The sequence below is a fragment of the Ctenopharyngodon idella genome, chromosome 15, assembly GCF_019924925.1.
Source record: "Ctenopharyngodon idella isolate HZGC_01 chromosome 15, HZGC01, whole genome shotgun sequence".
In the NCBI taxonomy this organism is placed as follows: domain Eukaryota; kingdom Metazoa; phylum Chordata; class Actinopteri; order Cypriniformes; family Xenocyprididae; genus Ctenopharyngodon; species Ctenopharyngodon idella.
Window position 1 is genome coordinate 14,253,753 of NC_067234.1, and position 15,955 is coordinate 14,269,707.

Genomic DNA, 15,955 nt, shown 5'->3' on the forward strand with positions numbered 1-15,955 from the left:
GACGTATTGATGAACACGGAAGCACAGAGGATAGAGCAAAACAAAACACCGTTCATGAATTAGAAGTCTAAAACAAGAATTTTTAAAGATAAATGTTGGAGGATTTCGATATAAGAGACAAGGAGATTAAGTTTGTTGCACAGCCCTATTTGTTTGATCCGCGAGAGGCGTCTGCTTACGATACTCCTACATCTTGCGTCATCCGTCGAGTCAGAGGTCACTCTTCCACCAGAACTAGACTTGTGTACGGGCGTTTCCAGAAGCCAGTGATTATAGTTTATAAAGTTTTAAATATGGACATTTTTCTTACAAAAACCCATCGCTTCGCTTCAAAAGGCCTTTATTAACCCCCTAGAGCCGTATAGATTACTTTTATGATGGATGGATGCACTTTTTAGAACTTCAAAATCTCAGGCGCCATTCAATCCCATTACAAAGCCAGGATATTTTTTAAATATAACTCAGATTGTGTTTGGCTGAAAGAAGAAAGTCTTGAAGGTCTTGGAGGATGGCTTGAAGGTGAGTAAATTATGGGATGATTTTCATTTTTAGGTGAACTATCCCTTTAAAATTGACTGGTCAAATCTGGCCCAACAGCATTCCATTCTGATCTTGCATTGAAAAGGTGTATGTTTTAGTTTGCACTGTCAGTTTCTGTGCCTTAATTGATTTCTACTGTATGTTTTTGTACAATTTCGATGTGATCGAAATAATGATCAATCAAGTGTGCAGGAGAGTCAAAAACATTTCAGATAATATTGTCTTGTAAATATGAGTATTCCTATGATCCAAAAATCTGACAGCTGTATCATGCTTCAACAATAAACTTTTCGTATGTTGCTTGGTATGATTTTCTTATCATGAATGATTCTTTCTTGGAGGAAAGCTAATGAAAGACACTGCTTGAAGAATGATTTGAGAAAACTGACTGCCAGAGCTCAACAATAAGTGAGTGTTATGGGTCAGTTGACGGAACTGCCGCCCTTTTCACAGACTGTGATGGCGCTTTTTAACGTTCAATATCGTAAATTTTCATTTTTAAGAAATGTATGTACATTTATAACACTATACTTAGTATTATATTACATTTGCATCAAATTACAAAAAAACTAGTTAACGCTGCTGTAAGGATGTTTCTACAGCGGCTATGGGAATGATGGTAAAAATGACATCTTTCTCTCTTCTGACTGTCGTTATCAATCGCTCTCTATTTTTTTTCCTGTTTTTGAAAGTTGTGAAAACACGATTGTGGAGTTTTTCTTTTGCTATTTGCACAAATGGAAACACAAAAAATATATTTAATGTAGTCTCATTCGCTGCTATAAAAGTTTACCCAACTATGACGACTTCCGCCGAGAAACCTGGAAATGTGAAGAGGGTCAATTGGGCCTCTGCTATATCCTACATTTTTTGATTATGTACATGCATGGTTATGGCTTTCAAAATCTGGTTTTCTGTGACATATTGGTTGTGAAATACTATTTTTCATTTTTGTGATTAGATTCTTTGCTGCTGACCTTCAATGATCCAATTCAACCATACTAAGTAAAAATGACTTTAGAAAAACATCACATTTGTAATGCATTCCTTTTAAAAGTAGTTTTCCCGAACACTGATGACGAGACGCATTGGCGAGTGATGCATGTAAGCAATTTCCTGTGAAAACAATCCCAGACAGGTCTAAAATATAAGAATTAAAGGGTTAGTTCACCCAAAAATGAAAATAATGTCATTTATTACTCACCCTCATGCCGTTCCACACCTGTAAGACCTTCGTTAATCTTCGGAACGCAAATTAAGATATTTTTGTTGAAATCCGATGGCTCAGTGAGGCCTGCATAGCCAGCAATGACATTTCCTCTCTCAAGATCCATTAATGTACTAAAAACATATTTATATCAGTTCATGTGAGTACAGTGGTTCAATATTAATATTATAAAGCGACGAGAATATTTTTGGTGCGCCAAAAAACAAAATAACGACTTATATAGTGATGGCTGATTTCAAAACACTGCTTCGTGAAGCTTCGGAGCGTTATGAATCAGCGTGTCGAATCAGAGGTTCGTAGCGCCAAAGTCACATGATTTCAGCAGTTTGGCGGTTTGACACGCGATCCGAATCATGATTTGACACAAAAGAATCATAACGCTCCGAATCTTCCTGAAGCAGTGTTTTGAAATCGGCCATCACTATAAAAGTCGTTGTTTTGTTTTTTTGGCGCACCAAAAATATTCTCGTCGCTTTATAATATTAATATTGAACCACTGTACTCACATGAACTGATTTAAATATGTTTTTAGTACAATAATGGATCTTGAGAGAGGAAATGTCATTGCTGGCTATGGAGGCCTCACTGAGCCATCGGATTTCAACCAAAAATATCTTAATTTGTGTTCCGAAGATTAACGAAGGTCTTACGGGTGTGGAACGGCATGAGGGTGAGTAATAAATGACATTATTTTCATTTTTGGGTGAACTAACCCTTTAATGATGTATTGACTCATTATTTAAATGTTCATTTTGAATAAAAAGTTACATAGTGTGCCTTTAAATAATGAAAAAATTACATTTAAAATGAGAAACTCAATGTAAATTAAAATTAATTTAAAAATAATTTAAATATTTTGTATGTGTTGAAAGTGTATAAACTACTGGCCCAACTGAGCAAGCAGAAAAGACATGCTTGTTGAGCCCTGCTGCCAGCATCTGATTATTGAAATCATATATGTTCCCTCTAGCTACTTATTCCAACACAGTTTTCTCAAAACAGATGCATTTTAATCTATGTAATGTGAAGACATCTACTGCCTCTAGTAGCGAGTGATCTTGAAAGATTGGTTGTAGTTGGAATTAGTTGCATGACTTGGGTCACTTTGTATCTACTCTACTGATGCTGAGCAGTAGGCTCCTCCTTACAGAAGCATGAATGCAGTTGGACTGGAGCATATGCATTGACACACAACCATTATTGTGTGTTCAGCTGTGAGTCTAATTTGTCAAGAGCATTTTCTAACCCACAGCAACTTCAAATGCCTTAAGCTGAATGTTCCTATAGAAATCCATCCAGCGAGGGTCTGCGACTCATCACCGTGATTATGAAGCGAATATGCTGAGGCTGAGCGAGGAGCCTACATGAATAAGTTATTGAGGAAGGGGTAGGGGAATATGCTAAATTCAGTTTCTCCTCCAGGCAGGGTCAGGACTTCTGCCTTAAGTCTGAGAGGTGGGTGAGCAAACGGGGATCATATTCTATTACAAAATCAGGTCTGAAATATTGTTATGGCCCATTCTTGCTGTCGCCACTGAGTGAGCCTGCATTCTAATTCATAATGCAAGACACGTCTGCCCACCAGGACCAGTGATTCTGAGGGTCCTGCCAAAAGAATCAGTTGTAGCTTCAACTGCTTTTGACATAAGAAACCACAAAAAGATATTTTGTTAGAATGTTTTTGTATCACCAAGGAGATTTCTGGAACTTCCTCCACAATGGAATAGAGAGGTCACACACAAAGCCATGTTACTCTCTGTTTCACATCTAAGACTTTTATTATTGCACTTTGACTTCTTATGTTCTTTCCTGGACAGGAAAAGCTACATTGTTTTAAATATAGTCCGAGCCAAAAACAGCAATACAAGCTTCTCCAAAATATTTTTTAATTTACAGTTTGTTCACATTGCTTTGACCTTTTTCCTCTACCATGACACCTAACGGGTGTATCTATCTCTCTTTCTAATCATTTTTGCTATCTGCAAATGTCTCGCATTTAATTGCTTTACCATTATCATTATCCAACAATAATTTAAAATTGTATAGCTATAATGTAAAAAATGTGATAACATATCATTTATTCAGTATTTACTGTGTAAGAAATAATTTCTATTCATGTAAATTATGATTGTCCCTCAGTTGTGACATTATTTAACCAAACAATGACGTTGAACCTAAAGTTTAAATTCAATATCCATTAATGTAAATTCTTAGGAAAAAACATTATTTTTTAAAAAAATTAAAAAAAAAAAAAAAAAAAAAAAAAGTACATCATAATGAATCAATCTTGCCCTAAAAAATAAAGTAAAATAAACAATAAAAATTAATTAATTAATAAAAACAGAAAGCTATTCACATGACATGTATCTTCTTTCATGTCTTTGGCTAATTGCCCTAACAAATTTATTTATTCATTTATTTTACTTTGTTAAAAAAGCTTATACATTGTTATTTTGTTCATGTAGTCATTGTTCAATCAATCAGTCAATCAATAAAACCTGGCATATATGTGTAAAATGAGTGTGTGTGTGTGTGTGTGTGTTCACCAAGAAGCCAGTTAAAAAGAATAGCCTTCTTGAGATAAATGATGTGTGAAGAAAACAAGGGAAAATCAAGGTAAATATTAGAATATTTTTGTTGAATATTCTGCGTCGTTCATGGAGTAATGTTGTGAAATTAGCACGAATAGTCTATTATCGATATATTTATTATCTATATAATCGCTCAGTGTCTTTCTGCAATAAAATAAATATAGGCCTATAGGTCGACTTATAATCTTAGTAAGTACAAGCGCTTCCTCGTCTTGTGTCATGTGATCACATCATCTAACTTCATGACTGCGTTACCGTGAAGTTCAAAGTTCCTGACGCCTGTAGGTGTTCATAAGCTCCCAAAAGACATCATCTGTGTTTAATCCGGCAGTGAGAGGAGCCACTGATTTATACAGTAGTTTCATTTTTGCCACATTTAAAAACACAATGGCGCGAGTGGAAGGAAACAATGTGACTGTTTCTCAGGGGGTTCGTATGCTGTTCAGTCTAATGACTCCTAATGAATCATCATTCGCGACTCTACAAGAGGTGCCAAAATATGTTAATCAGGTAAGTCTGACGTCATTACCGCGTTCTTGGAAAATATATGAAAACAATTACGTGATTACACACATACTTAGTACAATACGAGCTACACAGTGCTTGACAAGAACACACAGAGAGAGAATTAAACAGAGCTTACGCAACAGAATACATGTGATGTTTACATCTTTTATCAGCAAAACGTCCTTATTTTTCTGTTTTAGCATGTGTAACAGCTTACTTTGTGTTAAAAGTATTGTTAAATGCACAAGTATTGTGCAAGAGTGCCTTAGAAAAAAGCACAGTGTACATTATACAGTGAAACACACAGTTCTGTATGTAATATACACTGTATTAAATAAGTACAAAACAGGGAATGGAAAATATGGCTTTCCACCTTGTCACCTGTTGAATCAGGGGCCAGAGATGTAGTCTATGAATTTCAAATGTGCTCAGTGTTGGGGGATTTTCAATATTACTTGCTCTTATAAAATTTAATCATGCTTTATATGCTCAGAATATTATTGTATATAAAACATCTGTAATGGTTTCTTCAGTATTGATAATATTGCGTTGTCAAAAGCTTTCAGACACTCTGACATGATTCTGGTTGACTTTAAAGGGTTAGTTCACCCAAAAATGAAATTTCTGTCATTAATTACTCACCCTCATGTCGTTCCACACCCGCAAGACCTTCGTTTATCTTCAGAACACAAATTAAGATATTTTTGATGAAATCCGAGATTTTTTTTTTTTAAATCCCCCATAGACAGCAATTTAACCACCACTTTCAAGGTCCAGAAAGGTAGTAAAGACATCATCAAAATAGTCCATATGACTACAGTGGTTCAACCTTATGTTATGAAGCGAAGAGAATACTTTTTGTGTGCAGAAACTAAACAAAAATAACGACTTTATTCAATAATATCTTCTCTTTATGTTTTGTTTTTGTGCTCAAAAAGTATTCTTATCACTTCATAAAATTAAGGTTGAACCACTGCAGTCATGTTGACTATTTTAACGATGTCTTTAGTATTTTTCTGGACCTTTAAAATGTTGATTATATTGCTGTCTATGGAGGAGTCAGATACCTCTCGGATTTCATCAAAAATATCTTAATTTGTGTTCCGAAGATGAACTAAGTTCTTACGGGTGTGGAACGACATGAGGGTGAGTAATTAATGACAGAATTTTCATTTTTGGGTGAACTAACCCTTTAATGGTGACTCCACCTATGTTTTTTAACAGCAAGTCTAATTCTAAGGGTTTAAATGATACCTTTAATGGTGTGGTTTCTTGATTTTCATCAACGTACAAAAACAGTGAGCACCATACTTGCAACAATTGGAAAATAAGTCTGCCACCTGTTCAGATTTTAAGCCCTACAGCGGGGTGCTTGCTCCTCACATTTTAACAGACCCATATGTGTGTTTTTTGGTTTGGCTGCACTCAAATCAACACATGTTTGTTATTTGAGGTAAAACACTCACATTTTTACAGGCCTCCATAAACACATGTATAGAGAAATTGCAATTAACCACACAGCAGGAATCCTAATTGTTGTAATTCTGTCACAAACACACACTTGTTAAATTGCCTCCCTGACCATTCCTGCAGAACTTTATTTGAAGTTTCTGTCTCTGATGTGTGTGGGTGAAACAATAGAAATTTGGATAAAAGCACGGATTTGTGCTTTTAACATTTTAGATATTTTCTCCCATCAGTTTGATTGAAAACTTTCATTGCAGTCCCATTATTAGAAAATAAATGTGAAGTTGAAATGATAAAATCTCAAAAATTGTATGTATAATAGAAATGTTTATAAAAACAGTTTAGTTAACAGTGTATTCCTTAAAAACAATTTCGGCATTTGACTGTTTTTGCGTTTTTCAGTGTAAAGTTAAATGAACCGTCCAGAAAATGACAGAGAAAGCTAAAGAAAAATACTAACATCTGCTTCACAAATGTCATTTTTTTTCCCTGGTGAGTCCACAATCACAGCTTTATATACAGCTATTAACAGACCCTCAACAATTTTTGCAAGCATAAAAAATGTTACTGCAGGGCTAATAGCTGTTTTCATTTAGTTTTTTTGTGTATGGTTAAAATGTTTTTTAAACCTTTCGAAATTGAAGTGCAGTTGTTCTTATAGTTTTCTTGCAAATAAAGTAGCTCACTGAAGTTAAATATCTAATTACATGTAGGTTGAGTTTCATATACATTAACATTAGTTTGTAGGTTTTGGAAGTTTCGTATTCGTAGCACTAGCAGCTAGAGCTTCGCTGCAGTCGGCAGCCAGATGTGTCTAGGTTTGCGTGCGATAGGAGTTCCCAAGTGGTCTATCCTGCCTCAGTTCACATGTACACACACACGTCGCGTTCCACCTGTAGATCTACTCTATACTGCTGAGCCCTGCCCCCCTTCTCAGTTCAGTGTGCGTGTGTGTTTGCATGTGAGAAAGTGAGTCTTGGGTTTCACACTGCAAAGAGTGACCCAGAGTTCTGCCAGCACCACATCTGTTAAGTTTTTAATTGGTCTTCTGTGATTTGCCCCAGGTTTTGATGGGTAATCCAAGTTTAAGAAATCCTGAAAAACCTCAGATCCAAATATTTAAATATAAACCCTACTGGGAAATTATAAATTTGGTGATTATAGAATTTTAAATCTAATAGTCATGTCTTGTTTCTGGTGTTCAGAAGATGGATTTGATTGTTTAGATAGACCAACCTCAGTGGAACCTTACAATTCCTTTACACTCCAATCCAACACGCTTTGCATTGACATTTATGCATTTGGAAGACACATTTATTAATGCACACTTGCATTGCATTTAAGGTATACATTTAGGGATGCACAGTGTAGTTTGTCATATTGGTCATTTTTTTACTTGTAGCACTTAAAACGATTTTTTTTTTTAGTTTTCACACACACATTTGTTTTTGTGAATTGTGGGGACATTCCATAGTCGTAATGGTTTTTATACTGTACAAACCGTATTTTCTATCGCCCTACACTACCCCTACCCCTAAACCTACCCATCACAGGAAACTGTGCACATTTTTACTTTCTCCAAAAAAAAAATCATTCTGTATGATTTATAAGAATTTTGAAAAATGGGGACATGGGGTAATGTCCTCATAAGTCACCCTCTCCTTGTAATACCTATGTCATACCCATGTCATTATACAAATTTGTGTCCTGATATGTCACAAAAACACACACACACACACACACACACACACACACACACACACACACACGTATATAAATGCATATTTTTTTTATTATATTTAGGCAGACACTTTTATCCAAAGAGACTTAGGACTTATTCAAGGTATTAATGCCTGGTTTCACAGACAAGACTTAAAGGGATAGTTCACCCAAAAATGAAAATTCTGTCATCATTTACTCACCCTCAGGTTGTTCCAAACCTGTATAAATTTCTTTGTTCTGATGAACACAAAGGAAGATATTTTGAAGAATGTGGGAAACTGAACAGTTCTGAGGCAACATTGACTTCCATAGTATTTTTTGTTTTCTACTATGGAAGTCAATGGTGCCCCAAAGCAGCCTTGTTACAAACGTTTTTCAAAATATCTTCCTTTGTGTTCAACAGAACAAAGAAATTCATACAGGTTTGGAACAACTTGAGGGTGAGTAAATGATGACAGAATTTTCATTTTTGGGTGAACTATCCCTTTAAGTCTAGTCCCAGACTAAAATGCATGTTTGAGTTGCCTTAGCTAAAAGCAACTTGGACTGACATATCTTAAAGTGTTAGTTTACCCAAATATGAAAATTCAGTCATTAATTACTCACCCTCATGTCGTTCCACACCTGTAAGACCTTCGTTCATCTTCGGAAGACAAATTAAGATATTTTTGATGAAATCCGAGAGCTCTCTGACTCGTCCATAGACCACCACTTTCAAGGTCCAGAAAGGTACTAAAGACATTGTTAAAACAATCGATGTGACTACGGTGGTTCAACCATAATTTTATGAAGCGACAAGAATACTTTTTGTGTCCAAAAACTAAACATAAATAACAACTTTATTCAACAATATCTTCTCTTCTGCAGGAGCCAGTCAATTATGAGCCGCCGTTCTGACGTAGAACCTGGAAGTGCTGGACGTAAACAGCGTAGCAGAAAGACAGGAGAGAGAAGATATTGTTGAATAAAGTCATTATTTTAGTTTAGTTTTTGCGCACAAAAAGTATTCTCGTCACTTCATAACATTAAGGTTGAACCACTGTAGTCACGTTGACTATTTTAACTATGTTTTTACTACTTTTCTGGACCTTGAATGATAGTAATTACGTTGCTTTCTATGGGAGATAAAAAACCTCTCGGATTTCATCAAAAAATATCTTAATTTGTGTTCTGAAGATGAACGCAGGGTGTTTAACGGGTGTGGAATGACATGAGGGTGTGTACTTAATAACAAATTTCATTTTTGGGTGAAATAACCCTTTAATCTAAGCCCTGTCTGTGAAACCAGACCTGTATGTATTTTATCAGTTCATTCCATCCCTGGGAATTGAACCCATGACTTTGCTACAGAATCAGTGCACATACATTTTTTATTTATTTGCTGACAGAGGTCTAGTGTGTTGAATTTTATGCTTAGTTTGACATGCATTTTTTGGGCTGTTACAGCGTAACACTTACAAAACTTGACTTAAAGGGATAGTTCACCCAAAAATGAAAATTCTGTCACCATTTATTCACCCTGAAGTTGTTCTAAACCTTTATGAAAATTCTTTCTTCTGCTGAACACAAAAGAAGACATTTTGAAGAATGTTGGTAACCAAAGTTGATAGACCCAATTTTTTCTGTACTATTTAAAGGGATAGTTTGAGATGAAAATTATCCCTTGATTTACTCACCCTCAAACCAACCTAGGTGTATATGACTATCTTCTTTCAGACGAACACAATCGAAGATATATTTTGAAGCCCAAAATAAATGCATCCTTCCATTATAAAAAATAATCCATACGGCTCCAGGGGGTTAATAAAGGCCTTCTGAAACAAAGCAAAAACTTTATAAAGTAAAATAACTAGCTTCCAGCAGACGGTCATACGCATCGTTTTACGGTGGAAGAGTGAACTCTGACCCGACGCATGACGTAATGACGAGCACGGAGGCACAGAGGATAGAGCAAAACAAAACACCGGTCACGAATTAGAAGTCTAAAATGAGACATTTTAAAGATAAATGTCGGAGGATTTCGATATAAGAGAAGAGGAGCTTGAGTTTGTTGCACAGCCCTATTAGTTTGAACCGCGAGAGGCATTACGATACTCCTACATCCTGTGTCATACATCGCGTCAGGAGTTACTCTTGTGGTATGCGTATGCGTACGGTCATCTGGCGGAAGCAAGTTATTTTACTTAAGTTTTAAATATGGATATTTTTCTTACAAAAACCCATCGCTTCACTTCAGAAGGCCTTTATTAACCCCCTGGAGCTGTATGGTTTATTTTTTTTATGATGGATGGATGCATTTATTTTTGGCTTCAAAACATGCCCCCCGTTCACTACCATTATAAACCTAAAAGAGCAAGGATATTTTTGAATATATCTCTGATTGTGTTTGTCTGAAATAAGATAGTCACATACACTTAGAATGGCTTGAGGGTGAGTAAATCATGGGATAATTTTTGGGTGAACTCTCCCTTTAAGTCAACTGTTTGGTTACCCATATTCTTCAAAATATCTTCTTTTGTGTTCAACACAATAAAGAAACTCATACACATTTAGAACAACTTGAGGGTGAGTAAATGATGACAGAATTTTCACTTTTGGGTGAACTATCCCTTTAATCTTTTATATTAAGATGCAGCACTTAAAAGTTTCCACCAAATGTACTAGAGTCAACAGTATTACCACAGTATTTAAAGTTATAATAATTATGCTGGTGTTTATTCACAGCTGGATTTATGACTTTTGTGTTTTGTAGGCCACACCATATTTCATTGGTTTGATATTATTGGAGGTTGTGTTGGGATGGTTAAAGACAGATGGCCCTCGCATCAAGATCAACGACTTCATCACGTCTTTGTCCGCAGGGATGATGTCCCGTCTGCCTCAGTGAGTTGACAACAACTTCCCAAGTGTCACATTTACCTCACACCTCCTTTAAATGGCAGTAGTTATGAGAGTATTAGAAAGTATTAGATTTCAAAACTCAATTTAGTTGATAGTTATATTGTATATCAGATATCACTTGAGCTTACAAAGAGATTGAGCAGTGTTTTGAGTACTGAATGAAATTGAGAACAAAACTAATGCTAATTCATGTTTCTCTCGTGCAGTAATAGACTCCATGACATGTTGATCTGCTGATGAGCTCTGCTCATATGACTTAATTCAGTGTGTCTTTCTCAAGGCTCATGATGAGAAGTTTGGAGCTGTCAGCTTATATTTATGTCTGGAACAACTTCCGTTTATTGGAGCTTCCCTGGGATTCAGCTTGGACGTGGTGGCTTGCGTTTTTTGGTGTGGACATGGGATACTACTGGTTCCATCGATTTGCCCATGGTATGTGGATATCCTGCCAAATGCACTGCTATTATATCTGTCCATCTGCTTTAAAGGAGTTCGCTGAATGTAAAAATGGAAGGTCGTAACATTCCAAATTTTACAGAGTGTGCTGCTTTCTTCTTGTGAATTTTAATGTTTTTCTTTTGTAAGTGTAATTATTTGATCTAGTACTAATAGCATTTTTACACCTTTCAGTTCCAACTGGAATAGGAACCATTACAATCTCCTTCCATGCAGTTTATAGTGATATAATGACAAAAAAAAAAAGTGCCATAAAGGTGATTCATATGACTTCTGAAGCCGTATGGTAAGTTTTTGTGAGAAACAGACTGAAATTTAGATCATAATTCACTAATAAGAACTGAGTTTTTCATTGCGATAAAACTAGCTTTTGAACATGTTTAAAGTGCTGTAGGAAGCATTATTTGTTATATGAAGTCATATTTGTGGATGTTAGTTTCATGTTCTTGCCATAATAGCTGGTTTATTTCCATGATAATGTTGTTCTGACCCCCTGTGTCTTCAAGGATCGTATATCTTGCTACTTTTGCGAGTTCCTAACTTGGAAAAGGAAGTAACCGATGACTGTTTTTGATTTACCTCAGACTCTGTAGGATTTTTATTTTCCATATTTCAGTAAACACATTTATATACAGTATAATCTTTCTTCTATCCAGATGTGGAAAATGCATCTTAGATGAAATGCTTTATCTGGCGTTGCATATGAAATATCAATCTGTCAAGAAGTAGGCGATTGCAAAAGACACTTATGTTTGCGTAGCATGAGAGTTCAGGCCGTGAGCCGTGTGTCCAAACAGAGGATAACATTGTCACAGCTGTAATCTTTGAGTGCTGTGGTGTTTTTCTTCTTTCTTCAATAGCAGCCGTCACAGAACAGCATTGCCAGTAAACATACTTTGTAACCATACTGTAGATTGTAAATCTGCTTCTCAGCAGTTCTCTGTCTTTAAACAGTGGATCTTGCTTTGGGAGTAGCTCTCCGGTATGCTGGAGAAGAAGAAAGCGTAATCCTACTTTTGGTTTGCCAAAATACAATGTTTACAGGCTGATTTGTTTTTTTTCTCAAATACACATTGCTCAATAATTTGCCCCATGTCCTCTTCTATTACACAAGTAAACATCCACACTGTGTCAGAGGTCAGGGCATTGAGTTTCTTCCGAATTAAAAAGTTAAAAGCAGGCCACTGGCCTTTGCTTCTGAAGCATGCTTACCATATGCTACACCAATTCCATCCATTTGGGATTTAATGTTGATACGATGGCAGGACGTTTTTTTTAAATTACAACTCTCCAGACTTCACTTGGACCCCTAAATAAAGTGATGAGGTGCTTGTGGCTGTCATGTTATGTTTTCCATTGTCCCGATCTCCCGCTCAGAGTCGGAAATGTCATTTATGTCAGAGGTCTCCTGTGCCCAATTTGTTCTTTTTTGAAGTCAGAGGAAATTATTTGTCTAGTTTTCTGTTCCATCGCTGTCCAAGATGACTTCTTTTGGATATCATATGGTTATAATTCATAAAAGACCCAGACATAATGGCCTTTCTTTTAGTTCTTTAGTTTAGCTGCTATACCTTTGCATCCAGAGAATATTACTGACAGAAGAATAAAAAAAAGAGAAATGGCAGTTGTAAGGGATCTGGTAAGGTTCTGATTCTGTTTTCCGTTCTGAATGAGCCTTTTGACCGCTTTATTATGAAGAACTTGATTAATTGCACTACTCTGGTCATGTTTTTTTTTCTCTACCACTTGAGGGCAATTCAGTAGAAAGTTGTGTATTACTTCTTGTTCGGAATTAGTCTTTATGCTATTTTGAACAAGAAACAGTTCTCTCTATTCCCAAACCTAGACCAAAGTGTATAATGACAGATGACAGTGATGGCAGTTTGAAATAACCCAATATTTAGGATATGGCTGTCCTGTCGTATAATTTTAATAATATACAGTATCAAAAAAGTGTAAGATAAAACTTTTAATTATCACATTAAAATGAAATGCAAATATATAGAATCCTTTAAAAACGTTATTTTTTTATGTGTGCATTGCAGTGGTGTTTCAAAATGAGGAGGCAAAGTCCTCAATTTTTTACACTTAATTTTCCTGGTTAAATAAACATTACATAAAAAAAGAGAGACCAAACACAATTCTTTTACAAGTTTTGTATTTTTTACACTATGTAATGTTCTACCAAGTTTAAATTTCATCAAGTTAGTTTTTATGCATTTTTACATTTATTCCAAAATAATAACTAAAGGCAGTAACAATTCAAACAGTATATATTATTTGTGAATTAATTTTCAGCTTTTATTTTTAATAGTCAGCTAATTTTCAGCAGTCATCAAGCTTGTACACACTGGTCACAGACACAGACATGAAGATGTACCTTTAATTTCATCAAGCTGATTGCTCACTAAAAACCCCGCAGCCATCATGTTTTCAGGCCATTTCAAGTTTGATTTTGATGTAAAATAAAGTGGTGATATCTAAGTGACAGTTGTTTACTTACTTTTTTAATTAGTCTTCACAATAACGCCATCGTTGTCTTTAATAACACCGTTTCGAGAACGCGCACGAAAATAAGAGGCGGTATTTATTGCATGAACCAGTCATACCCAATCATAACCGATCATATCCAATCATAGCGCGATTGTGACTTTTGCATGTGACTTTCCCTCATTCATTCTCAATTACCCCCACCAAACCCAGTGCATGCTTTAGGGGGTCTGTTATAACTCAATGGGATCAGGGGAGGCAATCCTCCTGCTGTAACTTTACATGTGGGTGTCGCTGTTGGACAGTGTTACTTTATAAAAACAAGTGACTTTTACACTTTTTAATGTCACATTTTGTAATATTTGCGTTGTTTTATTTTTGTAATATCGATTATTTTCTCATCCAGTTTTTTTGAGACACTGCCTACCTTGCCTTCTCAGAGGAAATGTCCCTGATTCATTGGATGTATAATATGTTATTTTCAATGACGAGAAACCTGTGAGCGCCATCTCTCTGACTAAACCACATATCCACCTTTGTTATTTCAGATTTTACTTCTGACCACTGACTTGAAAGGTTAACAGCTGGTCTTAAGGTTTAGCTAATGATCTCCGAATAGTTTTCATACTCAGTTTTGGTTCAGTTGGCGCACAGAAGCTTTTATCTAAAGCTCTATTCTTTTGGGACTTGTTAGCTATAAATCTTCATTCTTGCATGAAAAAACTATTTTATGGACATAACAGCAGAAATATGACCACTATAAAACTATACTGACCCTAATTAGTGTCATTGTAAAATGGGAACGATTTTTTTGATCATTTTTATGAATTTCATTTTTCCCTACACAGGTTACAGGTCCTTTTTTGATACTAAGCATGCTTAGATCTGCTGTAATATCTGTAATATAATATCTGTATCATTTCAAATTTCTATTGTACAGTAGCAACCCAGTCCTGAATGACATTTAAAACAAAATTCAAGCTTAAATTTAAGACCGATTTGTAAAGTAGATTGTTTTTCCTTGTCTGAAGTAGCCGTTTAATATAGTTAGAAATTCATATCCTCATAAATCAAAGGCTGCGTTTGGCTTTGGTGGCTTTTGATGTTGTCCAGGCGTCTGCTTCTGCGTGAGCTATTTGCATGCGTCCATTCTGCCCTCTTCTGTCATCCTCTGTCACATTTTTTCCACATGTTGCCTTATTTTCCAATTGCCTGCAAACCTTTATTGCGACTCTTGGTGGTGTTTGGCCATTCCATGTCTTCCTCTATAGCGATGCCACACTCCACTGTAGCGGGGCTGGCTTTCCGACCGCACGGTCGGTTTTGGCAGTGTGGGCCAGACGAGGTTTATGGTTTAGCCCGATCAGGTTAATGGTCTTCTGGATCCTTTTACGCATCAAGATTTTTTTTTAATCCATAGACAGAGAAGTGTATTAAAATAGCTGCGGTCCCCAATGTGCAATATAGGTAATACGGTCGTCTACAAGTTAACAAACTGATATTTGTTGCAATTTGGATAGTTGATATTTCAATGTTGTTGAAATAAAATGGAACTCACAGTTGTATTTAAATCATTCACCAGTGTGTGTTTTACTAGTGTGTGTGTTTTACCATCGGTAAACAACATAATCATAGGCACCACACTCATTGGCATCAGTAGGAGAGGGATTTGATGAGGCCGGCTCGATGACAGCAGTAGTAGCTCTGTTTGCTTTGGTGCTCTCAAGCAGGCAGACCAACAGTGATTCTAGACTCCATATGCTACTATTTCCAAAGAGCTCCACCAAAACCTCAGCTTAACCCTCCGTTCAGGAACTCCAAAGAAGCCCGATGGGCTTTTGACAGGAAGGCCACGGTGGCTGCTGCTGCTGCATTAGGGCTCCATCAAGTTAGTCTTTCATTTCTCAGTCTCATGAGTCATGAGCAATGAAAGATGTATGGTGGGCTCCAGAAGTCTGAGACCACATTACAAAATTTGGTGCACCTCTTGATGGAAATAACATCACAACATTTATTTCCATCAAGAGGTGCATCAATTTTTGGTCAAGATCTT

At 36.1% G+C, this 15,955-nt stretch overlaps 1 protein-coding gene across 2 annotated transcripts in view; it reads left to right on the forward strand.

Moving 5' to 3' along the window:
• The first annotated feature begins 4,587 nt into the window (after positions 1-4,587).
• The window catches only part of agmo (alkylglycerol monooxygenase), a 41,413-nt gene continuing 30,045 nt past the window's right edge, over positions 4,588-15,955 (forward strand). The window contains exons 1-3 of one of the 2 annotated variants that reach the window (XR_007925167.1): positions 4,588-4,869; positions 10,808-10,938; positions 11,237-11,388. Coding sequence is in view for 1 of the 2 variants with exons in the window: in XM_051862669.1 (XP_051718629.1) it covers positions 4,747-4,869; positions 10,808-10,938; positions 11,237-11,388 (406 nt within the window). In the remaining variant the exon portion in view is untranslated. The remainder of the gene's footprint in view (positions 4,870-10,807; positions 10,939-11,236; positions 11,389-15,955) is intronic. The other variant, XM_051862669.1, reaches the window with a different exon arrangement.